This window comes from Phoenix dactylifera, chromosome 6, assembly GCF_009389715.1.
Source record: "Phoenix dactylifera cultivar Barhee BC4 chromosome 6, palm_55x_up_171113_PBpolish2nd_filt_p, whole genome shotgun sequence".
Taxonomy (NCBI): Eukaryota; Viridiplantae; Streptophyta; class Magnoliopsida; order Arecales; family Arecaceae; genus Phoenix; species Phoenix dactylifera.
This window is the reverse complement of record NC_052397.1, coordinates 1,652,341-1,680,059: the sequence shown is the minus strand read 5'-3', so window position 1 is coordinate 1,680,059 and position 27,719 is coordinate 1,652,341. Positions and strand designations below refer to the sequence as shown.

The following is a 27,719-nucleotide window of genomic DNA, read 5'->3' as shown; positions in this document are numbered from 1 at the left end:
TTGTACTTTAACATTAAACTTTGATATCTAAGATTCATTCCGATTTTTGTTCTCTACTCATTTTATGTGCATGATGTTTTATTACATATCATGCCATGAAAAACAAAATGATTCCTAACATTGTATTTCTTGGACTTGCTGATATTTCTTGTGTTTCTGCAGAAAATTTCTTAATGACTTTGGGTTACCATGTCAAAAATTCAATATTTTGTTCTCATGCTTTTTGTACTTGATTAAAAATTTGTTTAAGATAGATAGATAAATAGCCACTAGTTTACAGTGTTTATTTGAAGGTTGTATAATATGATAACAATACGAGAACCAATGACACGGACGTCATACCATCCAGGATGTTCTATGAAAATGATACAAATAAATGCAATTTATTAGCCTCCAAAATCCCGTTTTCAATGTTTTCATATTATAGTTTTTCCATATTTTTCAAATCTTGAACAGTAAAGGTTCAATGAAGTATGTAACAAAAAGAAAAATAAGGTGTCAGTTTTCTTTTGTTGTATAATAGCACATCATCATATATCTCATAACATGCCATCAAAATAAATGTACTACTGAAAAAACTTCACTAACCTCAAAATAGTATTCCTGTGACCCCTTTTAACTAATAATTCTCAAAGATGAAGATACTGAATGGCATGATGGATCTGAATAAGATGAAGCTATAAAACAAAATAAATATGCAAACAATATAACGACCGTGTGGAATTAATATTGTAATTTCGTTGGTGGTATTTTTGTGTTTGCAATACAAGTTGAACAGAGCAATTTTGTGTAAAATACTCCATAATGATGTTACATTGGATAAAGCTACATCCTCTTTGACTTGATGAATGATGAGCGTGACCCATCTATCTAATCCTAAAGTTTAGAGAAAATGCTCATCGCACAACTAATTAGCTTAGTTAGTGGCTGCATATATATACATTTAGGAAAAGAACCCTAATTAGATATATAGATTCTTATTCAATAAGCATGCATACAAATTAATTAATTGGTTAAAGAATTTTTTTTGTTACACATAATATAGAAGAAAGCAAATCGATTGAAGGTCTTTCTAATCTTTTTTTGATGGTATATCCAAAATTCATCAAGAGACTTTACCTTTCATGGACTATTTTGTAGCAAGATGTCTATCTAGCAACATAACAAAAAATATGTAACTGCAAGGATATCTCTACATGATAGTCCATTCATGAAGTTACCATTGATTAGAATAATAACATAAATTCCATACTGCTGAAAGAAGTCATTAGTAGCATATGTTTACTTTCAAGCCTCATGCAATACTAGAATTTATTTGGTAGAATGAGAGCGCACGAGTTTTATATGTGCTCTTTTGAAATGCATACTCTAGCTTTCACATGTTTTTTATTTATAGAGGGGCTAGCCATAAAAGATTACCATCAAAGTTCATAAAAGATGATAAGCCCCTGAAATGCTAAGGGTTCAAATCCACTCAAATCTAATCACAAGTACCATAATCGGCCTATGGTCAGCCCAAATAAATCTATGCTACAATGTCTCCTAATCCATATAGGTTATGGGTCGGATTTGCTCGTTTGTCATAATCTAGAATCTCATCCAAAAAAGCTACTTGGAAGGTATTATTTAGGTTTCTTGATCTTGTATAAGTGTCTAAAATTTACCTAGCGAATAACCGGCGTGGGACTAAATATATATCCGTACGGGTCCTTATAGTTCTAGCATGCAGATTGCCGAGACTAAGTCGAACTGCAACATTAACACATAAGAGTAAATGTATAGTCTACAAGGTGTCAAATGCAAGATATTAATTCCAATTTGCTACCTGGGAATAGACCATATTCACTTCTTTTCTTTTTGTATTACAGTTAGGGCTCGTTTGGTTCGCGGGAAGTATTTTCCCTCCTAGGAATATGATTCCTGGGAATCAGATTCCTAGGAAGAGGATACCTAGGAAAGTACTTTTGGCATGTTTGGTTAACCATGGGAAAGTGACAAATTTCCAAAGTGCTTATGTTTGGTTGACCATCCACTTTCCTAGGAAAGTTAAGTATAATTTCTATTATGCCCTTAATAAAAATTAGGTCTTTAATGCCTCTTTAATGCTTCTTTAATGCTGAAGGGTCTTTTTGGAAAAAAATAAAAAAGGAGTGATTCCCACCTCATTTCTCATGGAAAACATGGGAAAGACTTTCCCATGAAATGTGGGAATCATATTCCCATGGAAATACAACTTTTCCATCTCTCTTCTTTGAAAATTCCAACCAAACAAGAGGCATTTCATTACTTTTCCGTTGACCACACTTTCCCCCCTCCGTTTCCTGCGAACCAAACGAGCTCTTAGGTTTTTAACTTCGATGTGGTTTCGCTCTCATTCTATACCTCTCCCCTCCCAAACAGACCGACTACTCGGAGATCGCTGATGCGAGGTCCCACCGTCGTTGGCAGAGCCCCGGCTGCGGCCGGTGATCGCTAGAGAATTGCTTTCTAAGAGGCAGCACTCAGTGTCCCATGCCGCCATGTCTCCCACCATCTTCCCTTTGACTGAGGCGAGTCCCCAAAAACCACTCCTCTTTTGCGTAATTTGAGCCTCATGTTAGATTTGGCGGTCTTAAGATCTCTTTGTTTTGTGGGTTATGATGATGGTTTGGCTAGTGAATGCTTATAGAATTTGATGGATAGAAGCCGAAAAAATGAAATCTTTGATTTCTTCTTCACACTTATGGAGGGTTTTTTCTTGCTCCAAGTTAAACTCAGCTGAGTTGGAGACTCATTTTTGGTGATTTGGTCAAATGGACTTCAGATTGAAGAATTAACCTGGAGATAAGATTTTGGGCCAAGCTTGGCTCTTGAGCGGTGGTTGTATGGTATTCTTTAGGGGTGAGCTTGGCCTTGATTTGGTGCTTGAGAGAATGTGTGAGGTTATCTTGTGATCGCATCAATCCTCTGGTCCAATGGTTTTCAGGATTGTGTTTAATTTCAGGGAGAAAGATGTTTCTGCGAAGAACAACAAGGTCTAGAATAAGTTACATCCCCAAAGGTCAAAGACGTAACCTCCTTGTTGGTTAACAAATCCTGGTCAACACCGTTGAGGCCTTGTCAATAGCCTACTCCACCTTTAGACCATGGGTGCGACGACTCGTGCGGGCGTGTGTTTAGTCCCATATAGGTTATTCGTTGGAGAGATCTTGAGCACTTATACATGACCAAGAAACTTAAAAAATATTTTTTGGTTAATCTTTTCAGATGAGATATTAGGTTGTTATAAATAGTATCAGAGCGGTGCTTGTGATTGAATTTGAATGGATTTGAACTCTTAGCCCGACGAGGACATCGGGCTTAAACGTGAAGAGTATGCAACGACCCGTGCAAGTGTGTGTTTTGCTGAGGAGATCGTAGATACTTGTACAAGACTAAGGAACTTAAAAAATATCTTCCGACTAGCTTTTTTGGGTAAGATCCTGGGTGAGGTCTTTGGTTGTTACAATGGGGGACTTCATTATGATCAGACATGTATCACCAAAGAGATGCGAAGAAAGAAAGCTCGTTAAGGGTTTAAATGAGTAGGAGCATAAATAATTTTAGCCTTGTTTGTGCTCGGCTCGAAAATGTTTATGATCATCTCAAGCTTTTGCTTAAGCTCGAGTCAAGCTAAGAAGGTCCAGCTCGAGTCAAGCTAGCTCAAGTTTATCTTGTTTGAGCTCAGAAAATGTTAGGTCATAGTGTTATCAAAATGAGAAAAGGTGGAATCAGGGGGAAAGAGAAAAGGGAAAAGGAAGAGGGAGAGAGCTCCTTGTTGTCCAATTTTGTTTTCCCCAACATGGGGAAGGTTAGGAAGCAGAGAAGTGGAGGGAGATCTGAGAGTACATGAGTCCAGGATCATGTCAAGGGTGTGGCAATGGAGGAGGAGAGAGAGCTCCTTAGGATGTCTTAGTGAAGGGACATGAATAGGAGGTGGACATGGTGGTGGGAGAAGAGAGGGGAAAGAGGTGATGAGGTGTAATGGAAAATGATTAGGGTTCTTGTGTGTCTTATAGGTCAATAGATTTGTCCATAGGATAAAAATCCAATGGTTAATTTGTTTAACCATTGGATCAAGATAATACACTGGCTATGTATATATCTTCTAGTCTATTAACAGAGAATGGTGTATTTCTTTTTCATGACAATGCCAATCTAAGATTGCTGATGTTGAAAATCAAATCCAAGAAATAACCCACTCACTGTCTCAGCCAATAAGTCAATGCAATTCTTCCATTTTTTCCTTTTATTCATTCCTATTGATGAAGTATTTTGAGATGTGATGCAATTGTTCTTTCCATTTTTTCCTGGTAATCTGGAAGTGCAGGAGGATAACCAGACAGATGGCACTGTCTTAAAAAAAAAAACCTTAAAAAAGGAAGGATATTTATTAATATCTCTTTGTTCATTGGCCATGTTCATATGTTTTGGTCAGTGATTGTTCCATATTGGTATGCATTGAGTGTTCATGTTTTCTCTCATTTGTGAGGGAGGGGAATCTTCTGTTAGGTTGGATGGCAAGGTGTGTGGATTATTTTGTGCGAGTTTATCTCAAGCCCTCACTTCTCAATAGAGTTATAGTTGGTTATGGTAGGATATATGAAAGCAGCTCTTTGTGAAGGGGACTATTATTGGGGGGAGATGTGTTTACTGGGGTCATGCATATTGACACATGGACCTAAGTGTGCAAATGCATTTTCCTTTCATTTGTGTAAGATTGTTTCCTTGCTTATATTAAGGTGACCACAATTGATTATCTTATGACCAGGGAGTAAAAAGAGTATGAAAAGTTGTTTCAAAGCCTTTTTTTTTTGCAGGATTCGAGCAAGTATGTTATTCTTCTGCAAATTAATGGAATTGGTGGTGGAATATTCAAGTCCTGTAGTTCTTTATATAAGCTGAATGCATAGATCATATTAGGATGAATTAATCATTCACAAGTTATCTTCATACACAATTTTTTGGTTTACTCCATACACCTCTATGCCATTTTCATTTCCCACACAGAACTTCTATGACTTAATTATGACTTAAATATGACTTCATGCAGGCCCCGGAACCTGTGGCTAGCTCTCTACTTTCATTCTCGGACAACTGGTAACTAAGAAAGCTTACTTCTCATCCAGCAGATACAGTTTCATTCAGCCATACTGCAGAAAATCAAGAAAAAGAAAAAACATTCTTTGAATGCCCAGTGTGAAGAATCATCGAAGGGAGCGAAGCAATGACGTAGTGGAGATGGTCATTACGACATTTTCTATTGTTAGAGGGACGTAGGAGTGGCACTTGAATCCCAGAAACTAGTTGATTGGCCTGGTACAGCTGCTTGTAAAAGAAATCAAATGCAGCAGATAAAAGCTCACTTGTAAAAGGAGTCAAATAGACGCCGGTTGTTAGGAAAAATGAAGATACTCATTCTTGTCTGGAGTTGGATGATTGGATGATTTATTAGCTACTTTGTTTTTTCTTTCCATTTGTGCTAGTGTATCTATGGATCTATCCTTTTTTTTCAGTAATAAATGTTGAAAAAGTAACATTTCCACTTGCTCTAATATTTGAATTTTTTGTCGGGACAGTTGAAAAGTTCCCTATCTTAACATATTTTCAAGAAAAAATCTTCCTGGCTATGATTATACAATTTGAATGAGATTGAAGCCAAACTTATTGCTCTAGTATTGTATGTGTGTGAATTGTGATCTGAAACTATGGTGCTTCTCCATTTCTCTTTCTTATTTGGACATCAATGATTTTTTGGAGAGGCAATGTTCAGCCAATCTTTTGCCAATTCCGAATCTTGAAAACCTTTTTAATGGTGCTATGTTGTTCAGAAAACATCGGTATCATTTTAGTCATCTGGTCAGATATAGACTTAATCTTGCTAACTGCAGATTCAGCATGTTTTGTTATGAATATTTAATATGAGTGGAGCTGCAATTGTAAGACTAGCATTCAAACTGGATCGATTAAATTACCAATTTTTCTTTCTTTGTTTCTTTATTGTTGATGAAAATCTTGGTTACATTTTCTGGTTCAGCACGCGCTGCAAAATTTAGAATCCAGGATGGAAATTTTAAAACTCATCATGATGGTTTTGCATAAATCTATTGCAGCTACCTAACAGCCTCCGGGTGACACCATTCTAGGTTTGTTATTATGCTATCAAGTATCATAATTGATTAACAAATTTCAAAACTATTTTTTAAAATCTAATTATTCATGCTGTATCACAAAGATATGATGAAGCAAAGCAATGGAACGGTAGTATTTTGGAGGTTTTGTATGCAAATAATAACGAAGACAACATATTTTAAAGCATGTAATAAGTAATCATAATTTTTATTTTATTTTTTGAAAGTTGATGATTCCAACAGGCAAATAGTTGGAGTATTAACATTAATAAATTTGAATTAGCATTGGGTGGGGTCCGCCGTGCCTCTAGATCACAAATTATGACATTAAAGGAGGAGATGGTAAGCCATTGGCTTAGGCCATGGGTTTTCTTGATCACTCACCCATGGACCCTGCAGTTAAATATAGCTTCAATATTCGCATGCTCTCTTGTTCATATCTCAGCTCTTATCGTTCCTTTAATATCCTTGTTTGATGTGGGACAAAAAAGAAAATAAAAACCTTGTAGTCATCCTTGATTCGTCTATGTTGAGTTGGAATTCAAATTGGATAATACTTCTAGTTTAATAAGGGTGACATAAACAAAGAAAACCATGCCTCTGTAGTTTAATAAGGGTGACCCGGATTAAAGAAGAGGTCAAAAGTAGAATAATTTTATAATTTCAAAGAAACATCTGTAAAAATTCCTGTATTCCTCATGCTTAATGGAGTTAATTATGCTCAAAGCAAACATGAGTAAGTGTGCTTAGTTAATCTTGGGCAAATTGTTATCATAAGCTCAGATTCTTGGTCAAGATTTGCATGCATGGAGATTTTTTAATATCAAGCATTCTTCTTTTGTAACAAACAAAAGCTTACGGCCTAACTCGGCCATCAAGTGTTTCGGCTGGTCAACAAGAGGAGGAAGTAAGATGAATATGACCTAGTATTTTTTAATATCAAGCATTCTTTTTTGTTTGTTTGTTTGTTTAGATGAATTTTAATATCAAGCAATCACAAAACACAATTTTGAGGAATCTTCGCAGCAACCAATTTTGAGGAAAATCTAAAAAGTTATATCCTATCTTACAGAGATCCTCGCGTTCATATTCTCAAGGAGGCAAATCAAGCAGCAGATCATCTGGAAAACATGGCAAGCGTTGAGCAAGAAGAGCGGGTGCGTATGGAGAAGTTTCCTTTGTTCATAATATTCTTAATTCCAAAATTGTCTATTGGCCGGAGTAAATTGTGTGATGCCGTTTGCCATGTTCGATCTGATTAAGCTAATTCCAGTCTACAACTATGAACCATGATACAAATTACATGAAATTTCAGCAAAGAAAACTTCTGGGTGGTAACAGAGAAAATGAAATTATCAAGTGAGTAAAGGTTACATTGCACTTTGGTCAAAAATACCCAAAGTGCCTAAGAAAAACTCTCTCTTTTTCTTTTTTTTTTTCTAAAAAAATTATCACAGCTAGTAACAGAGAAAATGGGATGTTTTGCACTGAATCAGACAGAGAGCCTTCATGGTGCGATCTCTGTAATCAACAATAATTTATTATCTCATCTGCTCTGATGCATCGATATCTTGCATGATGCTACAGAAAATCTGGTGGTTTTTGTTATATCATATGGATTTACTAACATTTCCTCTCAAAAACATCCATATATGTCTTCATTTTTCCAATGGAAAATACATCTACATACAAAGGCGATATCTATCATCCATGGCTAATGCTCTTCCTCTACTGTTTTTTTAAGGCCTCAGGGCTCGATCGGTGCATGTCGGCATTTATTCAAGTTTCTTTTGGCAATATTTCTAGATATTAATGTCTAAAAAGCTTTTCCATCCACCGATTATCAATAGCAAATTAAGATCACAAGATCAGTGGACCCTAATCTAGTCATCATCATTAAGTAGTTATATGAGCTTCTCATGTGTGAGCACATATTGTAGCCTGATAATATGTTAAGGTGTTCAAACAGGGTTACTTTGGACATACCTCATGACCACCAAACACTTTGGGACAATAGCAGACATTCTAACTGGACGCCTTGGCTCAGTGTACTTCATCTGGAGTAACACAGACCTTCCCTTCTTCATCTATGTGCTGACATTAACATGTGCATACCATATGTTTCTTCACTTAAAATATCATAGAGCACACAGCTGAACCCAAGCGTATCCACTATATCAACAAGTGCACACCAGGTTATAAACCAATGCTTAGATAAGGCAATTCTCTGGAGCTTTTAACTCAATCCACCACATTTTTGCCATTCCACATTGCACACAGATTGGATGATCTGATGGGTGCAAAATAGTTTGATATGCAATTGCCCTTCTCCAGGCCATACTTCCTTGTCATGCTCTGTGAGGACCACTGCAACTATCTGATCACAAGTAGCCAGGGAAGACAACAATGAAAACATGCAGCAACCACAAGGAAAATGCAATTCAAGATGTTATATAGTCGAGCAAGAGCAGCAGCCAGCCTTCTTTGCAGCAGAAATGAAGGTTTGCTACCTTTAATCATTGCGTTAGCACAATTTCAAAGTATGAAGAGTCCTTTATTATAGCAAAAGATAACCAAAGGTGAAAGGTACAAAGTCTTTTGCCCAAATTGTCAACATTAAAGCACATTATAGTCAGGAACGAGAGAACAGTCGCATCCTTCTCTAGCATCAGGTTTGCAGTTTTATCAAGTCTAACAAGCTCAATGAAGCATCATGAGGATTTGTCATCATTATAGTAAGAAGCACATACTATAGTTAGATGTCACCTAATTCACCGAGTCCGCATGGTGCGCAACTTCCTCCTCAGCATGGACAGGGATTTGATGTTCTGTGGGCAAGAAGTAGTTAAAACCGTGAATTAAGTCCGGTTGGCCAGAAAATAAATGTTTGATCCTTGCTACCACAGCAGCAGTGTTTATCCTGCAATGATCAGATCACAAAGGAAATCAGATGAGTAAGAGAATTAGAATATTCAATAGTGTACATGCTATATGTTAGCAATAACAGGAAACTAAGATGTAGACCTGTGGCTTCTAAATTCCTTCATTATGTCAAGGAATGTTTCGTATTTAGCAGGTTCATCATAGAAGGTATCCTTCACAAGCTGCAAATAGTGCAGTGCATCATCTGTGGTTGCACCGATGTTGATATTACTAGCAGCTGAAGCATTACTTGGTGAACACGCTTTTTCCGACCTTTGTCATCAACCAACCAACCAATAAAAAAAAATTAAGAACATATTTCCAATATATTTTATGAACAATATAAAGTCACAACAGAAGAAGCATCCATGGGAAATGTTGCAGAACCATGAAAAGTTATTCTCACACTTTACAACTATTTCCTAATTTATCTATTGGCATGTAACTAAGAGTTGCTGAAGCTCCTAACTTCCTATTAAGAGATTCACATTCAATCCTTGTTAAAAAAAAGATACATATATAATTTCTTTTTAGAAGTACTTGCTATCATCAATATTTTTAGGTACTTATATTTCAATGAGTTGTCTTAGAATCCAGCGCATGATGCCGGACTACGTCTTTCGCAGGAGGCTGATTTCTTTAAATAAGATGAGATTAGTGAACTCTACAACCCTTGAATATGTGTGTTTGTGTGTGTGTGTGAGAGAGAGAGAGAGAGAGAGAGAGAGAGAGAGAGAGAGAGAATATGCATTACCTTCCAGCAGTGTAATATTTTTAGAATATACAGTTAGGAATTTCAGCAACCTATGCTTCTATGCAGGATTTAAATATGCAGCAGTGTAATATTTTAAAATAGCACTTTTTAGAATAGTGCTATTTTTTAAGAGCAAGTTTCTATGCAGGATTTAAATATACTCTGAGCATTGTTTCATATCCATGCACTCTTGAATGCCATGAAACCTAAAGGAAGATAATTTTTCAATGCATGGTCATATACCGAAATTTTAATGTAGAATATGAACTTGCACAGAAACTTTAAAGCAAGGTTTGCATGTTCTAATGTCTTTCTTGTCTTTTCAGGATCCAAAAGTCTCCATGTGAAGAATTTTAGAATTTTGGTTTGTAATTATCAGCGAACATACCTTTCATTTTCATCTTTGCACCAAGTATAGGGGTAGAACTTGAGTTGGCTACTCCAAACAAACTTATAGTTCAGGCTGGGTTAATTCAATATGTGTCTTACTTTAGTTAGGCATTGTAAAAGTTGAAAACCTTAATCCAGTTGGGTTAACACTAGATTGACAACTTGGACAACCCAACCCAATTTAAGCCTAACCTAAATTTCTATAACAAAATTCCTAGCTTGACCTAACTCGAACTAGCCGATATTAAGTGCTCCTACTAAATCTAATCCATCTATAAACAGAACCTTGTTTAGTATCCATAATGGAGCTTTTTAACCCATACCAACCCAGATCTTGCTCAAATCAACCCAAATCAACACAATCCACTAGAATCCACGCAAGACTTTTATCTTGGCAAATATATTGCACTCTGCAACAAATATAAAATCTCATCCTTTTTATCTCAGACCAATATAAATCAATATATCCAAAGGGGTTGAACAATATGATATCACATGTGGCATCCAAGTTTTTGCTTTCTCAATATTAACAAAGATCTTTAATTAGAAAATATTGAAATAGTTTATAGGGTTTTCTTAGTTATTTGTCTATTATATTTATATATTTTAGGTAATTAAAAGTTGCTGAAGCTTCCAACTTTCCATTAAGAAGACTCATATTTAATCCCCTTTTCAAGAAAAAAATGATTATATTTAGTCTTTTCCTACAAGAATTATATTTAGTTTTTTTTTCTATCTTATGTAAGGCTAAAGCCTTATAATCCAGCAAGCGAGCATGATTTTTAACGTCGTTTGCACAAGGCCAGCTTCTTTCGGTAATATGAAATATAATGAGCCCCACACCTCTATAATAAGAGAGAATGATGCACTTGATGTACACCGACATGTTTTCTTCTAAAGGTTCCCAAAAGCTTATGTCTAGTTTATAAGACCTTCCCCTAGAAATTACAGCTATTATTTAATAGCCGGTCCCTCTATCGGCAGGACTACATCTTTTAGTCCCTGTTAAGTGGGACTTTAACACCTGCCCGAAGTTTCAAAGTTTCTATAACTCCTAGTCCCTAGTGGTTGTACACAGATATATCCCAATGTATACCCAGTTACAAATAACTATGTGCACATAGATATAAGTGTGTGCAGGGACAATATAATTATATACAAGAACTATTATAAGAGTGTGCAAATCTTGTATAAGTGTGCGCAAAGTAAAAATTAAATGCTAATGGTCAAAGGACCGCGTTTATAGTCCGGTCAAAAAAAGGACCGCGTTTAAAGTCCGGTCAAAAAGAGGACTGCGTGTTAAGTTCCCCTTGCAGTGGTTCTCACGTCCCTGTGCCCAAAGCGGGGTGGGTGAGTTCGGTTCGAGTGTTTATTGATCGGGTGGATCTATATATTCCAACGCGGAGAGGAGGAGGGGGGGGGGGGGCTGTAGTGCAGTATGGTGCTTTACTTCACTAGATCATCGACTAGGTCAGCGAGGTCCTCAGTCCCGAGTCTTTCAAACCTAGTTTGCGAGGGTGCAGTCTCTCCAGAAAGAAAGTTCCATTGAATCGAGAAAGTGAGATAACATCTCTAACTTGATTAATCAAAGAATGGTATATTTACAAAGGTGTCAATAGTTACTAAGATGAGAGAATTTGCAAATGAAGACCAAAGTGAAATGAGAAGTAAAAGCAAACTAGGAATCTTCAAGGGCCACAAACAATCAGTGGGAACTAGAGAAAGCCAATGGGAACAGGGAACTCCTGAGGAACTCTATAGTTTTTTGTCATTATCGACGACCTTGGCTGAATAAAATTTTTTCCAAAGTTGGAAAGTGTGCAGAGTTTATCGAAGGATAGTGTTGATTGAAGCTTTTCTTCTAAGAAAAAATTGCACATTTTGTTCATGCTAAATCTGCCCAAAAAGTGCCAAAAGAAGCAGATCTCAAGCTCTTCTTTATGATGATCAGATCTTTTGCACCAATAGGTAGTCCATCTCTTCAGATTGAGACATATTTTTAATGATGACCAAATATTTATTGTGGACGTGCATTTAACGCACAGGTGAGTAGTTGTTTTCACACTTGATCCACATAGTGGACATCTCGAGCTCACCATGCAACCCTCCTTCGTAAGGACCTCCCCTATATGCAAACTATTTTTCAATACAAGCCACAAATAGATTACAAATTCTCTGCATTTCTTTTTTTCATACATGTTACTATGCACTCTTGAATGGACAATGATTGCAATACATGAGCTCATGTTGTAAACTTGAGGATGCATCTTTTGTTGTACATTTAATCCATGCACAGAAATTTTCTGTGACTGTTTACCCATTCTGATGATCGTTCTATCATTCGAGGCCAACACCCAAAAAGTTTCATGTGAAAGAAGCTTTTATGTTGTTACTGTGCCTTATTCTTTGCAGAAGTTTTTATGTTATTACTGGGCTTACTCTTTTGCTTTATCATTTCACCAATCACAGGGTTGCAATATGAGTCGAGCCAACTTAAACCTTGCCTTCTTTCTTTTTTATTTTTTCAAGAAAAAGGGAGAAAGAGAGAACCCACCATACTTCACTGAGATAATGAAAACCAGTTACAGTCGAAACAAATACCAACCTTCCAACCAGAGAATGCCCCAGCAAACTGCTCAACTAAGTAAAAATAAAAAGTAAAAAAAAAAACACCAAGCCAAGCACAAGATGAAACCCTAATTCAAGTTATAAATGCAAACGCCAATATATATCTTACTAGAGCCTGAATTAGGGTCATAAACCCTAATTCAGGCTCCGTTCTAAATTTCAATCACAGAGCCCCTATGTCTATCCAAGCTGAAGCAGCCCATGCTAAGCGCTCCTTCCATACCTAAACCACATTTCTGCAAGGGAACCATGCAAACCAAACCCTTTCCCTCTCCTATAGAGCTTTGAACGGATGCCAACTTTTAGATCTTTGCTCAAATCAACCCAAAGCGAGCTAAGCCAATGGAATCCAAGCAAGATTTCGATCTTGTACATAAAATCTCAGTCCTTTATCCAGACCTCTCTCTATATATAAATATACCAGCTGAGATTTTTTTTTTTAAACTATCAGATATTAAAATTTTAGACCTGAAAATGGTAGTCAATCTAGATTTCACTGTATTGGCTAATATGGATCTCATAAAATCTTGATTATTTAAAACAACCCAACAATTTTCCAACTAGAAGTCAACCTGGCCAGCCCATCATAAAGACCCACCACCATCTCAGGTTTACCAGTACATCGTGCCATCAGCGGTGGGGTATCATCTCAGGTTTCAACAAGTCGCCCATCCATCGGATGGTCCCAAACGCATCATCTCAACATCAACACGAAACACTTCGTAGATCGAACGGCTAAAAATCTTAAAAAAATTCAAGAGCAATAAAAAAACAATAAAAAGAACAAATAACGCAGAAAGAGAGTGAGGAGGGAAAAGCTCATACGTCTTGGCCGATGAGTTGAGAGGCATGGCTTCTTTGGCAATGGATCCCCAGCTGCCTGATGGAAAAAGAGAGGGTGAAGAAGTGATCTAGGGTTTACAGAGGAGAAGCCATCCGTTCCTCTCTCTATCTCTAGGGTTTATACGGCAGTAGAAACAAAGGACGAAGAAGAAGGGCCAGGTTTCATCCCAAATGGAAGGCTTTGAAAGGTTTTCCTTCGTATGCGACACACACCTGCAGCTCCACTCGTTGCTCGACATGTAAACGGCGATTCGTTTGCAAGGGAAACAAAAATATCTCCTACTCCCTCCCCAGCGGCTCCACTTTTGGGATCTGGAGGGCCCGCAGGCTTGCCGTGTGGGCCCGTTCCCAACCAAGTCCTACCTCTCCTCCACCGTGTCGCACGTGCGACGCATGCGAGGGACAGCATGGATAGCTGCTATCTCAATTTCCTCTTAAAACATTTATTTTCCCGCCGTTAGCCGAAGAAAACAAAATCTTACTCGCAACGTAATCTTAATTCTTGCACGAAAGCTTATCCAAACTAAATTCATCCTTTAAAATCTCGTCAGAATTGTTTCAACTCTTCGACATTAATGAAAGAATATAGATAATATCGTTGACTGGAGAAAAATTTTTTTTACGTTGACATATTTGCGCACAGTTGAAGAGAAGAGGAGTTTTCTCATCCCAACAGATACAACCAAACTTAATCTGTCATTCATCATGACCTCACCTCGGAAAACAACAACTAGCCTTGTGTGGATATGAACGTTACCTGGCTGAGATCAAGTCAGACCACCAAGAGCTTGACTTTAAAATTTCAAGCTACAAACAACCACACAAAATCCCCAAAAAGGCCAGTCTGAGGATGAACAAGCATTATGCTTAGTGTTACAACAGATGCTCTATCAGTAATGAATCACATGTTGTTGGAGTCTGGTGATGATTAGCTATGTACACACACACAAAATGAAAAAAAAAGAATGATCTCTGAGCAAGCTATCCTTGAATGCAATGGGAATATGGCATTCAAGCATTTCCCTAAACGCTACCCTGATTACTTTCAATAGTTTCGAATGCAGACATTGGTTTCTTTTTTTTTCCCCCAATGAAATAACTCACCATCGCTTGGTTTGGCTTGATGACAGAATTAATGATAGGGCATGATGATGATGATGGGCTCAATCATGGGGACTGATTCAGATGTTGCAGTGCCAATCGAAGAATGGTGTAGTGAGGGGTGGAAGAACAATGACATTCCAAGATCAATCACCTCCCTGCCAAAACAAATGCTGCAGAAAATTAGGAGTCAAATAAATTTCACGTAATTCGGTTTCCATGATATCTGCAGTTAGTGCAACAATATTAGGAATATATGTTGGGCTAGATAAATGACATACAAACTATACAAGGTGCTGCTCACATAACTGAATGAAAAGGTATGGTGATATGCACAAATAAAACGTATCCAATTCTCAAATCCACAATTATTTTAGCATAATCCTGCTTCTTTAGGTGTTCACATGAGGGGTGGTAATTTATTTTAGCATTTCTCAAATCCACAATTAATCATGATGTGAGGATTTACTGATCATACTCTTTATACAACCAAAAGAAACTAGAAAAACAAAGGAAATCATGAAACGAGGAATAAACATGTCATGATTGTCTTATTTATTAAAATGGAAGTTAGTGTCTTATGAAGTTCAATACCCTACAATTTACTTACATGCATTAGACTATGGGAATGACTTAGAGTTAAAGAAACTGTCAAAAGAAATTGCATGTATTGCTAGTTGATCTTAAAGCATGCACCGAAGTCCTAGAATCATGTGAAGGTTTTTATCAGCCAAAATGGGAAAAGAAAAAGGAAACAAAGGGGACCAACAACATCCCTAAAAATGATAATACTTACAATAGCCAAAACCTCATCTATCATTGTAACGACCTAGGACCTCACCCAAAAAGACTAGCCATAAGATATTATATGGATTTCTTGATCCTCTATAAGTACCTGAGATCTACCCAGTGCATAGCTGATATGCGACTAAACACACGCCTACATGAATCTTTACATACTTCACCCGTTTAAGCCCTGACGTCCTTGCCAAGCTAAGGATCCAAATCCATGCAAATCCATTTACAAGTACTGCAAATCCAATCACAAACACCACAATCAGCCCATGATCAGCTCCAATGGGCCCGTATTGTAGTGTTCCCTAGTCCACATGGGCTATGGGCCAGATCTGCTTTGATACTATTTGTAACAACCTAGAACGTTATTCCAAAAGACTAACTAGAAGGTATTATTTGGATTTCTTGGTGCTGTACAAGTACCGAAGATCTACCTAGTGCATAGTTGATATGAGACTAAACACACACCTGCATAAGTCCTCACAATCATCTCAACAAAAAGAAATAACTAGGGTTTAGATAATAGTTTGATCTATGTGATCATTCTTATGCACCTTTTGGAAGTGGAAGAGAGAGCAATGAATTATGATCATTTATTGGATCATTCAATGACATGCACTTGGAATCTGATTTCTCACAAAATTGCCACTAAGAATTTCAAAATAATTCAATTCATGCACTTGAAATCCTATGATGGTCTTTGAAGGGTAGAAATCTCTTATTAAACAGTCCGCCTTGTAATTTATGGAATGTTTATAAAAACAATGGTTCCTGAAGTTTGGATTCAATATTAAACATAGGTCATATATATAGCAATTGCTACATGATGTGTTACTTACCAAATCATTCAATACATAAACATATTCTAGGGTTTAACTTCTCTTATATGTTACAAAATATGTATAGGAAAAAGTCTACCGTTCTGTTTCTTTTTGCAAGAGGTCTTCATGATATACATATGAATGGAAGTGAGAAAACAGAGATGAGAGAAATTAGATGTCTTTCTTATTTTTTCAGATATGCTTTTCTGCTCTTTGAACTTTTTTTTTGGGCCTTTTTTTGTTTGGGTTGGGGGGAGGGGGGTGGTGAGTAAAATTAGCAACAAAATATTCTAGCTTATGTCCTCCATGTGTGCAAATAGATCCCTCAAGAAGCAACTATGAATGAGCATGGACAATATAAATAGGGAAAAGGTCGGCAATGAGTTTTAGCTGAAGAGAAGCAACGAACAAAGTCAACTTTGTGAAAAGAAATTGGAATTCTAATAGATAAGTCATGATGCTGCTGACAGAGGATATATATAGATCTGTAAAGCTCTAAAAAATTATTCTATATTTGCATCAACGCAAGATTTTGTTTGACGAAAGGTCAGTGAAGCAGACCCTTTAAAACAAAATGGATGGTCTATGAGATCTAGAGAATAAAAAATGGCCAGGAGAAACTGCATTGAGTGTTTTGAGAAGGTGACAATTACCAAGATTAAGAACAGGACATTAAATATAGAAGGCAACAAGCACAGATTTTTGTCTTGGGCACAACAAAATTTCTCTCACTGCAAGAAGGGGATGAAGCAAGGCTTCTGTGAAGCTTTGTACTTGTCCTCAGGTTAGGATATAAGATATTTAAGGATTCGATGAGCAGATCATGATGGTTTCGAATGAGCCGCACCACCTACAAGTGGGTGAAAAACAAACAGACAAACAAATAATGGAAGTTGTTGACTCAACTAACAAAGACTTGATGAGAAGTCTGTACTCCAACAGAGCGTGTCTCCTTACTATAACAAATATAAGAAATATACCTGGAGACAATCATTAGACCACAAAACCTTCCGCTTCGAATGGATGCCTATAATATTGATGAGCGAGTTGTAGATCTGTTCATCCTTTTTGAAACAAGACTGCTTGCACAATACCCAAAAATACAAGAAGAGTCAAAAAATAAATCCAAAGAAATGATTCAAGGCTATAGCAATCAAGAGAATTCCTTCTATTGAAGTAAGAAAAAGCTTAAGACATAACTAAAAGTCAGATGGACAATGACATGACAGGATTCAATCAGCCTGCAGACAAGGTTACACCACTCGATGTATGCAGTCTTTTTTGGATTATTTAAAACAAGAGAACAACAAGAAATATTGTGTATGCAGTAGTGACTAAGCATTTATATATTGTGTATACTTGTTCTCTTGATTATTTAAATACAAGAGAACAACAAGAGAACAAGTGTTCAGGTAGTTGCCTAGATACCTATGAAGTGCAAAAACACAAACAATGAAGGAAATAATAAGGAACAGGTAAGGAGTATTTAGCTTGACATATATTGCAACTGAGAGTCTGAGATTATGTTTGTCGCTTTCATGCCTGTGGCCAACCTTTTTTCCACAAAGGTTCAATCTATATAGTAAAAGTAGCATATCAACACTAGATTCCTAGATGCCCATTATGAAGAACATAACAGTTGTTAATTTCCATGAAAAGATTTTTTGCAACAGTTGACTCTTTGTTTTTTTAGACTCATGCTAGGTCTCTGATAGGCTCACAGTAAATTACTTGAGCAAGTCATCCTATAAGGATCGTTCAAACATAATACAAATCAAAAGAATTTATCCAGACCAAGCTCCAAAGGTTTCCAATTGTAGCATAACTTCCTTTGTGGAGACCTTGGGCCAAAGCCTCGTGTCTGGAAAAATAAACAAGTATCTTTATTATTGATATATTTGAATGAATAAGCAACACCGAAGTTCATACTGATTCTAAACAGAAAATAATAATTGCCTCTTGAAAAGACAACAGAGAGAGGTTTTAGCAAGAGAACATTAATACCCAACACTAGTCTGCCTGTTTTAGCTTTTTAAAGATGAACACATGCTACTCATTTTTCATGAATTGCAAACAATGTTTGAAGAAGATACATTTGTTTCAAAATTTTACATGCAAGGATTAGTGCACCAAGTAAGAAAGACGGTACAGTCACAACAATGATGAAGACCATAAGAAATGATGAGAGAATGGTTGTGAGTCATCTCAAACATGGAACACTGTGGGAGAAAATGGTGAAGCTAGAAAGTGTGCAGTGAAATGAGTTCACAAAGGTTCAAACAGCCATGTCTGGAGTAACCATGCTCTGAGCTTAGAGGAATCAAAGAGATACTACTATGAGGAAAGGCGGAGGAAAAAGAAAAGAGAAGGATCAAGGAATGAGAAATCTGCTTTATCTGCTCAAAAATAGACAATAATATTTCCATTTTGGAGAATAGACGAACAGAAAAGTTGTTCTCCATCTATTTCCAAGGATTGAAGAAAATGCTTAATCAATTTTTGGTTAATACTATTCAGACAACATGATCTGATCAGCGTTCTACCAGAGTAACATAATGCAACTTTTCAAAGAACTCCATCTAGTAGCAAATTTGCATTTTTTCCTATATATTCTCTAGGACTTGGAAACTAGTTAAAACATGATATCCTAAATGCCAACCATTAGACATCAAAAGCATAAGCCATTAGAGGATGGGTTAACTATGTACCTAAGCTGTAACATACAGTCTCTACTTCATACTGCATGCCATATCAATCCGTATCAACATGTGTATCATCCTGATTAATGAACTGTAAACAGATTGGAAGGCATACAACAAGATTTCAAACTTTAAGCACATCATCCTCAAATGCAGCCCGGACATGCACATAAAGGCATAAATGAGTCAAAAATGATTCGAGACAACAAGAAGGAAAGAGCCAAGACAAGAAACGACTCAATATGGCAAATGGAACTAAATATAATTTAACTTGGAGGGGTTCTAAATGCATGAACTCCAGCTCTAACAGCATGTCAACTAACCACTAGACCAAAAGCTTAAGCTGTTAGGGAATGGATCAACCATATCAGGCCTTAACACTAAAGCTGAAACATTGGATAGAAAGCTAACTGTATGAAAAGGTAATTTATTGTTTTCGAGCATATGGACCAGAATAGATTTGTACATTTCAACAGTTTGGTGAAATACTTATCATAATGCATGTGGATTATATCTTACGTGCATAGATTAGGGTTAGCCGAACCATGCCGAACCAACTGATTTGGGGCGCATTGAACTAGACCAATCGATTATTGGCACAATTTAGTCGGTCGGTTCAGTATGTATATAAGAGCTGCATTTTTTAGCCTCCGGTTCTCCCTCGCTCGATCACGGTATCGAAGCCCTCCGACTCCCCGAAGCCCCCCATTCCAGGTGGGTCTCTCTCTCCCCCCTCTCTCCCTCAGTCCTCGTCGCTGGTTTCGGATAGCGATGGCTCGAACTTCCTCCCTCTCCCTTTCTCTCTTCCTCAGTCCCCGTCATCAATCCGGAGCTCTAAAGCTCTGCTGGTTCAAACTTCCTTGGATCCAGAGAGCAGTGGCTCGAACTTTCTCGACCCTAAACCTCTCCCCTCCTAGGTGAGTCTCTCGCTCTCTCCCTTTCTCTCCCCCACTCTCTCTCCTTCTCCCTCTCCCCCACCCTTTTTTGGGACGTTTGGAAGCGGCACAGTCCAGACCCGTACCATGCCAGTTGCTGACCAGTATAAGCTCTGATACCAGTTCGGTGAACCTTAATAGATAATCATCATGAGTGCTCAAAAGTGGTCACTAGTCCTTCATTAGAATGGAGATTGATGATGCTCCCATCTAGTTGTTGTTGTGCTACTCACATATCCTGAATAACTTTTGCTTGTCCATTAGATAAGATATGTACATATAGATACACATACATATGTATATGTATATGTATATGTATGTATGTATGCATGTATACACACACACACATACATACATAAAGATTTATGATGCTCAAACTATATCCTAATGCAGACCATAGAACAATAGACAACATCTAACCCTTGTTGCCCTAGTCACATGTCTTGAGCAACTTGTTCTTTAAATAATACATGTCTTGAGTGCGCACATGATACATACATAAAAACAAGTTTATCATACTTCTTTGTGGCCAATAACAATATTCAATGAGATTCTACAAATATTTTGGCATATCTATATGCCAAACCTCAAATCAATCTATTTCTTTCTAAAAACTTCAGGCACTTATATCTTGATCAAATCATGTCACCCTAATCCACCGCAAACTTATGCGTTTAGGCAAATGCTTTCAATATGAACTTGGATATGTACCTTGTTACAATCTTAGATGAAGCAGAATCATGAAACAACTAGTCGAAATGCCCAATGATGGAAACAAGAAATATTGTTGAGAAATACGAGGGCAAGCCATAAATACAATTTTAGAAATAGAATCTACAGTGGTGAATGAATATAAATTCAAGTCACATTTTTGGAAACAGGGAAGGGAAAAAGGAATTCGTCAAATTTGCGATCAAACAAGAAAGTTTTCAAATGGAAGAATATATTGTGGAAAAGAAATAAATATCATTTTTTACTAGAAGAAAATTGTAATTTAAGAGGCCTATTGTTTAAAGTTCTATGGAAAATAAAGTGTAATGACCTAGAATCTTACCAAAAAGGCTAGTTGGAAGGTGATATTTACGTTCCTTGGCACTATATAAGTACCCAAGATTTACCTAGTGTATAACCAATGTGGGACTGAACATATGCCCGCATGGGTCCTCACATACCCTCTCTCGGTTCAAGCCCTAGCATCCTTGCCAAGCTAAGAGTCCAAATCATTCAAATTCAACCCCAAGTCCCACAAACCCAATCACAAACACCACGACCAGCTTGTGGTCAACCTAAATGGGTCCGTACTGCAGTATCCCCTAGATGACATAAGCCATAGGCCATGTCTACTCTGATACCATTTGTAATGACCCAGAATTTCACCAAAAAGGCTTGCTGGAAGGTGTTATTTTAGTTCCTTAGCCATGTATAAAAATCCAAGGTCTACATAGTGTATAGCCAATATGGGATACTAAATCCGCGCTCGTAAGGGTCCTCACACAAAGCAAGAATAATTTTCTTTTCTGGTCTAAAATCCTATCTCTAAAGGAGAATAAATTTGATTTGAGATTAGATTTTGTGAAAAAGAGAAGGAAATGGAAATGATCAAGTTCATGAACAAGCAAACTCTAAGAACTTAGTTTTCTAACAAACATGGAGACCCACCTTGTTATAAGTAAGAAGATTAAAATATCTCCAGAGTTTACTAAGTAGTTATTTCTTCCATTACCTAAAGAAAGCCCATTTAATACTTGATAGTAGCGAAGGTGAAATCATGGTATGCAGTATCGTACTGTACCATATGGCATTGGGCATACCGTACCGTACCAGTTCAGTACCGGTACCAATGGCATATCGATCCTCGGTACGCCAAAAAAACTTTGTACCGTACTGTATCGACATTATACTAATATGTCACCGATACACGGTCCGGTACCGGTACGGCGAACCTTGAGTGAAATCTATTGTTTGCTCATAAGAATTCTATTTTACATAAACTTCCTAAACATCATATCATCATATAGTTATATGGTGCACATTGGTCAAAGAAAGAATTTAAAATAGCATTAAACAGACACTAAGAATGGCTACGCCTTACCATGACCCTCCCAAGTACTTTACCTCATATATGCTAAAAAAGCCAGCTATACTCTCTTCTATGTTCCGTTTGTGCAAACCACACTTATATATGAGTTCTAATTCTTTAGTAATGCCAAGTTTGCCTTAAGCTCCCTCAAGCAGAAAAGAATAAAAATAATATTACTTTGAATAAAAGATCCAACTGTAGTTCCATCCCCCACCCAACAATCAATCAGATCTGAAACATATATGATTGGGGTATAATCATTCGATTGGTCGAAGAAAAGGCTAACATGTTTTTCCATGTATATAATATAACCATGTTTTCTGTAATTTCATCATAGTTGTTGAAATATGAATATATTAGCCATCTACTAAAAAACTTATCATTGAAACTAATATAATGATAACAATGATCCTGGTTGATTCACCATCTACCTGTCCAATGATTATATCCTCCATCAAGGCCAGTAAAATTTATAACTCTCCATTAATGAGTTATTACACCTCCATTTTATTCAACTCGTCCACATGAATGCGATCACCTCTCCCTGTTGAAAGTTGAACTCCCTCTTCATTTTCCCAATGTTTTTTTTTTTTTTTTGAGAGAACTTATTTTCCCTATGTTGGAGAGAGGGTATGTCAAAGAGAAAAAAATACAAGGATGACAGAGGATAAATTAGGAACCAGATTTGATTGAGTTTTTGTGATTTACATATTACCTTTTCTGTGGGGACCTAACATTATGTTATTTAACTTTCTCCGTTTTCAATATGTTCCCATTTTATTGTTATTAAATATTTTTAACGTATATTTTCAGAAAGGCATTCAAGCACATGGCTTATGCTTTGGGTCTACCTTGAATTATTGTGGGATTATGGGCTTCATCATAAAATTTCCACCTTTGTGATCTCTTTTACAGATTGTCATCATCATAAAATTTAGCCACAATAAAATGAAGCTTCTGTTTTCAATCTGTCACCTTTGCTTTCTCTATGAAATGACTAGCATCTTCAGGCTCCAAAGGCATTTTATGTGAAAGCCTGTTGTCAACAAGAGGGAGAACAACTTCACAATGTTTAGGCAAGAAGGCATTGAAGCCTAACAGTAGATCAGGATGTCGTCTGAACACCTCCCTCACTCTTGATGTACACATGCTCAAATCAATTCTGCAATTAACCCAATGTGTTGACTGTAAGCGAAAGTTGGAATAAATCCAAAGAATAACATAAAACAAAATCTGAATCAAACCTCTGCAAGCAGTAACAACTTAAGATAGTCAATAAATCATCATATTTTTCCCTGCAGTCTTGAAATGCATCCTCTACATGTCCCAGGTAGTCCCCCGCATCATCATATTTTTGTTTCATAGCAGCATAATCAATAGGTTCTGTTGTATGGAATATTACCTACATCCATCACCAACCATAGAGATAGAAAGAAAACCATTTAAATCCAACATCCAAAGACATATCTAATAAATACTAAGCAATTCAAATGGTTATTAGGTTATCTGACATAAGTTTTGAGAAATAAACTGAACGGGATTCTTTTTTTCTGGGAAACAAGTGATTCTTTGGAACAAGCTAGTATTGCTTAAAAAAATACATTCAATCACAAGTTCACAACAGTTGGTATAGCTAATGGTATTCCTCTGGTCCCTTCACCAACCATTGCAACATCCAAACTCCGAGACATACTTGAAAACAATATTCTCATAGAAAGAAGTTAATATCATCACTCCTTTAATAGAAGACCCAGAAGCATATGACATTGATCTCCAGTTTTTTTTAAAAAAAATCCTACTAAAATAATTCCTTAGTTCTTACAAATATTAGTACAAAAAGAAGGCTTCTTCTCATCCTACTATTTCTTCATTCTTCAATTAAAACCATCAATTTTTTTTCAAAAAAATGTCAAGGACCACAGATCTAGCCAGAACCATAAAAATTAAGAAACATATAGTTTCTTTAAAGATTATCCACGAATTTAAGAAAAACCTGAAAATAAATCTCAAGTATGAACTAAATATCTTCTTTAATACAAAACCTGGAAACATTTGACAATGCTCTCCAAAAAAAGAATTAGAATTCACTTTTATACAGCAAGTGATCCCTGATAAACAATCAGTAAAAACAGCATGCTTCTTCCAAAACTCCATCACTTCCCTGCCATCAAAGTACGACGGAGATTGCAGCAAAATATGACCATCCGACAAGAAAAATAAGAATCTTTGCCAATAAATTTCCACATAAAAACAGCATTCGAAGCAGTGTTATAAGAAACTTGAAGAGATTGAAGAGAAAGGCAAAGCAGAAAAAAGTAGAGACAGAAACAACAGATATGTACATGAAAAGTTAAGATTAATTTAAGAATTGGGTGGATCAAGATCAAAGTTCGTCAACCAAGTTTGTCATCTAAGGCCTTCCACTTCTCTTATTCAACTCTTGGACATAGCATAAGCTCCTCTCCTCATTGAAAGCACCTCAAATCTTTGGTGCATGATGTTATCACTTAATCGGCTTTCCAACACTTTATCATCTATTTGTACAATTGTAAAACTCCTGTTCTATTCTTCCAGAGAACATGCATGCAACTTATTGTTTTTTACCCCTACTACTACTTTTGTCTTACAGAGAAAAGGAAGGAAGCTCACCAGCTATTCAGATTCCCTCGGTCCAAATGACTGGGAATATACTACCCAAGACTTGAACTTGGAACCTCTTTTTCTTAGGAGGGGTGTGACCACTGGTCACCCAATTCATATTCTCTCTACAATGCTCAACCAACAATTTTGCACCTTTCATTTACCCAAAATTTGAAAATATAAAACATTGCTAGCAGCCTAGACTTACTTTTGCAGGAAAGCAACCCCCTCCCCCATGATGAGCAATGTTTGGATGGGTAGGGTTGGAAAAGAGGAAAATATACAAAGAAAATAAGGGATTTACTAGAAATCATGTATCCTTTTCAAAACATATGCTTTCTGTTTCATGCCTACCATGTATTACTACAGGGTCATGGGCCTTATTGTAGATTTCCCCCTTCTTTCTCTTTTATAGGTTGCCATTGACTCAGCATATTAAATATTCTCAAAATTCAAATGTGAACATGAAGCTTTTCATTTCTTTCTTACCTTCACTTTATTTAGGAAATGTAGAGCATCCTCATGTACAATCGGTTTTTCCTGCATACTTCGCCTCTCGTCATAAGTAGGGAAGAACAGGAAACGTTCAAGCAATAAAATGTTTAAGCCTAACAATAGATCAGGATCTCCTCTGAACAATCCCCGCAACTTTGAGGTAAGCACTCTGAAGCCAATTCTGCAATAAAAAATGTTATTTGATAGTATACAAAAATTTCAAGACATCTAATAATAGCAACAACGTAAAATCTGAATCAAACCTCGTTCGACCGAAGCTGTCCAAGGTGTCCATGAACTCACCATATTTTTCTATGTTGTACCTAAATGCATCCTTGACCCGTTCCAAATAATACTCTACATCACTTTTTCGTATGATATGAGCAGCATCAGTGGGCATTGCCAGATGGATTTTCAACTACCATTATTACAGCCAGAAAACATTAAAATATGACTAATCACAAAAACCATATAACAAGTTATTATAAATGCAGACCAACTAATCAAGGTGGTTACTATATCATTGATATATCAATTTTAAAAGGACAAGGCCAGGAAACAAAAGAGTCTTTGAATGAGGTAGTACTTTTATTAGCAAAAACATATTTGAACGAAAAGGTGGGGTGGCTTTGCATTTAAAAGAAAAAGTGCGGGTGGCCATACGCGTACACCTTGGCCTCTTCGCCAAGCACTACAAAATCCAGAACTCACGATACTTGAAAATGAGATTTTCATGTAGTCTCCATTATTATTTGTCATCACACACAACTACAAGAAATACTTTTTTTTTCTCCCTAAAAAAAGAATCCTGTAAAGCACTAAGCTCTATATCTGCTTTAATCCAACCAAAAACATTTGCAATTGATGTTAAAACAGAAATTTATAAAAAGACTGAAAAATCAATAATCTCTTAGTTGCTGATAATGGAGACCACCCTTCTTCCAAAATTCCATCACTTACCCATCAAAATCAGATCAGATTTCAACAAACTAAGACTTTTTAAGAGGAAGCCACATGAATCTCTGCTAATAGACTACAAAAAAAAGATGCCAACTGAGGCCTAGCAATCACAAGAATAGGGATGGCGTGGGGAGGTTGAATTCAGAAAAAGAAGAAGGTTCTCTCCATTTAAGTTATCAAACAGGTAAGGGGAAGAGCGAAGAAACCGAACAAGGACCTTATTGATGGACATTTGGCTTAAGGACCCAACATAGGCTCCAACAGTAGACAGGTATCTTCCAGACAAAGAGTGCTGCTGATAAGGCCACTCCGAGCAATCAGACATAAGATCAATAATATCTTCGAGTAAATCCTGCTGTCCTTTTAAAAATACAGCTGCCTGTAAACAATTTAGAATCCATCAGAAACATGGATCTATTGAATCGGCTATGTAAATAGAAGATAAATCCATCAACAGAATAAAGGAAAAGCCATAAAGGTGTGACATGCACCATTTCGGAGATCTCGTTCAAGGACATGTGTTGCACATGGTACAAGTCTAAGAAGTTTACAAAGTTTCTATACACATCGGGGCCTGAGAAACGACTCTACAAGTGCAAAAAAGGAGTCAGAAAAAGGCTAAAAATGAAGCACCACAGCTTCCATACACACTCTCAGCATTCAACCACATCATAGTAATTTTATCCTAGCTTCTCTTTCTGACAAAATAATTGCTTCCATATGTCCATAAGAAGTCCAATATGTAGGTAAAAGGTTTAGTCTGCAAGCAACATAACATATATAAACTAATAAAATGTAAGATTAGATAAAATCAGCAAACATATTTCTTCTTTAATGGAAAAACCAGAAACGATCTGGCATTGATATACCAAAAAAAGAACTAAAGATAGCTTCTATGAAACAAATAAGCCATGATAAATACTCCTTACAGTTCATGTTCTCCAGAAACCCGTCATTCCTAATCTTCCATCGATACAAGGCATCGGATTGTAAGTGTGAGGACCCGTGCGGGCGTGTGTTTAGTCCCACATCGATTATTCGCTGAGTAGATCTTGGGTATTTATACAGGATCAAAGAACTCAAATAATACCTTCCGGCTAGCCATTTTGGGTGAGGTCCTGAGTTGTTACAAATGGTATCAGAGCGGACTCGGCCCATAACCTATGTGGACTAGGGGACACTACAGCACAGATCTATTGGGACTGACCACGGGCCAATCGTGGTGTTTGTGATTAGATTTGAATAGATATGAACCCTTAGCCTGACGAGGACGTCAGGGCTTGAACGGGGGGAGTATGTGAGGACCCGTGCGGGCGTGTGTTTAGTCTCACATCGGTTATTCGCTGGATAGATCTTGGGTACTTATACAGGATCAAGGAACCCAAATAATACCTTCCGGTTAGCCATTTTGGGTGAGGTCCTAAGTTGTTACAGTAAGTGTGTAACAAAATAAGATTTTCTGACAATAAACCTTTTTAGGAAAAATAAATCTCTGCTTAGAGACCTC

At 36.9% G+C, this 27,719-nt stretch overlaps 2 protein-coding genes across 2 annotated transcripts; both read right to left on the bottom strand.

The window, feature by feature from the left end:
• Positions 1–8,681: 8,681 nt before the first annotated feature.
• On the bottom strand, positions 8,682–13,932 carry LOC103701957 (paired amphipathic helix protein Sin3-like 5). The gene is made up of 3 exons (XM_008784190.4): positions 13,669–13,932; positions 9,174–9,344; positions 8,682–9,069 (listed from the first exon to the last, which is right to left on the bottom strand). The coding sequence occupies exons 1-3, from the start codon at positions 13,692–13,694 to the stop codon at positions 8,916–8,918; spliced, it is 351 nt and encodes a 116-aa protein (XP_008782412.1). The 5' UTR covers positions 13,695–13,932; the 3' UTR covers positions 8,682–8,915.
• Positions 13,933–14,510: 578 nt separating this feature from the next.
• Positions 14,511–26,579, bottom strand: LOC120111210 (paired amphipathic helix protein Sin3-like 4). Its single transcript, XM_039127772.1, has 5 exons — positions 25,247–26,579; positions 23,362–23,519; positions 23,093–23,279; positions 17,384–17,482; positions 14,511–14,945 (listed from the first exon to the last, which is right to left on the bottom strand). Exons 1-5 carry the CDS (start codon positions 25,301–25,303, stop codon positions 14,934–14,936), a joined length of 513 nt encoding a protein of 170 aa, XP_038983700.1. The 5' UTR covers positions 25,304–26,579; the 3' UTR covers positions 14,511–14,933.
• Positions 26,580–27,719: the final 1,140 nt, after the last annotated feature.

What these genes read in the sequence shown, in the direction of transcription:
- LOC103701957 (XM_008784190.4), bottom strand. Translation starts at nt 13,694, where the DNA reads ATGCCTCTCAACTCATCGGCCAAGAC. An exon ending in CTCAACTCATCGGCCAAGAC is followed by an intron (nt 9,345 to 13,668) that starts GTATGAGCTTTT and finishes TTGATGACAAAG; the next exon opens with GTCGGAAAAAGCGTGTTCAC. An exon ending in AAGGAATTTAGAAGCCACAG is followed by an intron (nt 9,070 to 9,173) that starts GTCTACATCTTA and finishes TGATCATTGCAG; the next exon opens with GATAAACACTGCTGCTGTGG.
- LOC120111210 (XM_039127772.1), bottom strand. Translation starts at nt 25,303, where the DNA reads ATGCAGGAAAAACCGATTGTACATGAGGATGCTCTACATTTCCTAAAT. An exon ending in AGTTGTTACTGCTTGCAGAG is followed by an intron (nt 23,280 to 23,361) that starts GTTTGATTCAGA and finishes GGTTAATTGCAG; the next exon opens with AATTGATTTGAGCATGTGTA. An exon ending in ATTTCATAGAGAAAGCAAAG is followed by an intron (nt 17,483 to 23,092) that starts GTGACAGATTGA and finishes TTGTGCAAGCAG; the next exon opens with TCTTGTTTCAAAAAGGATGA.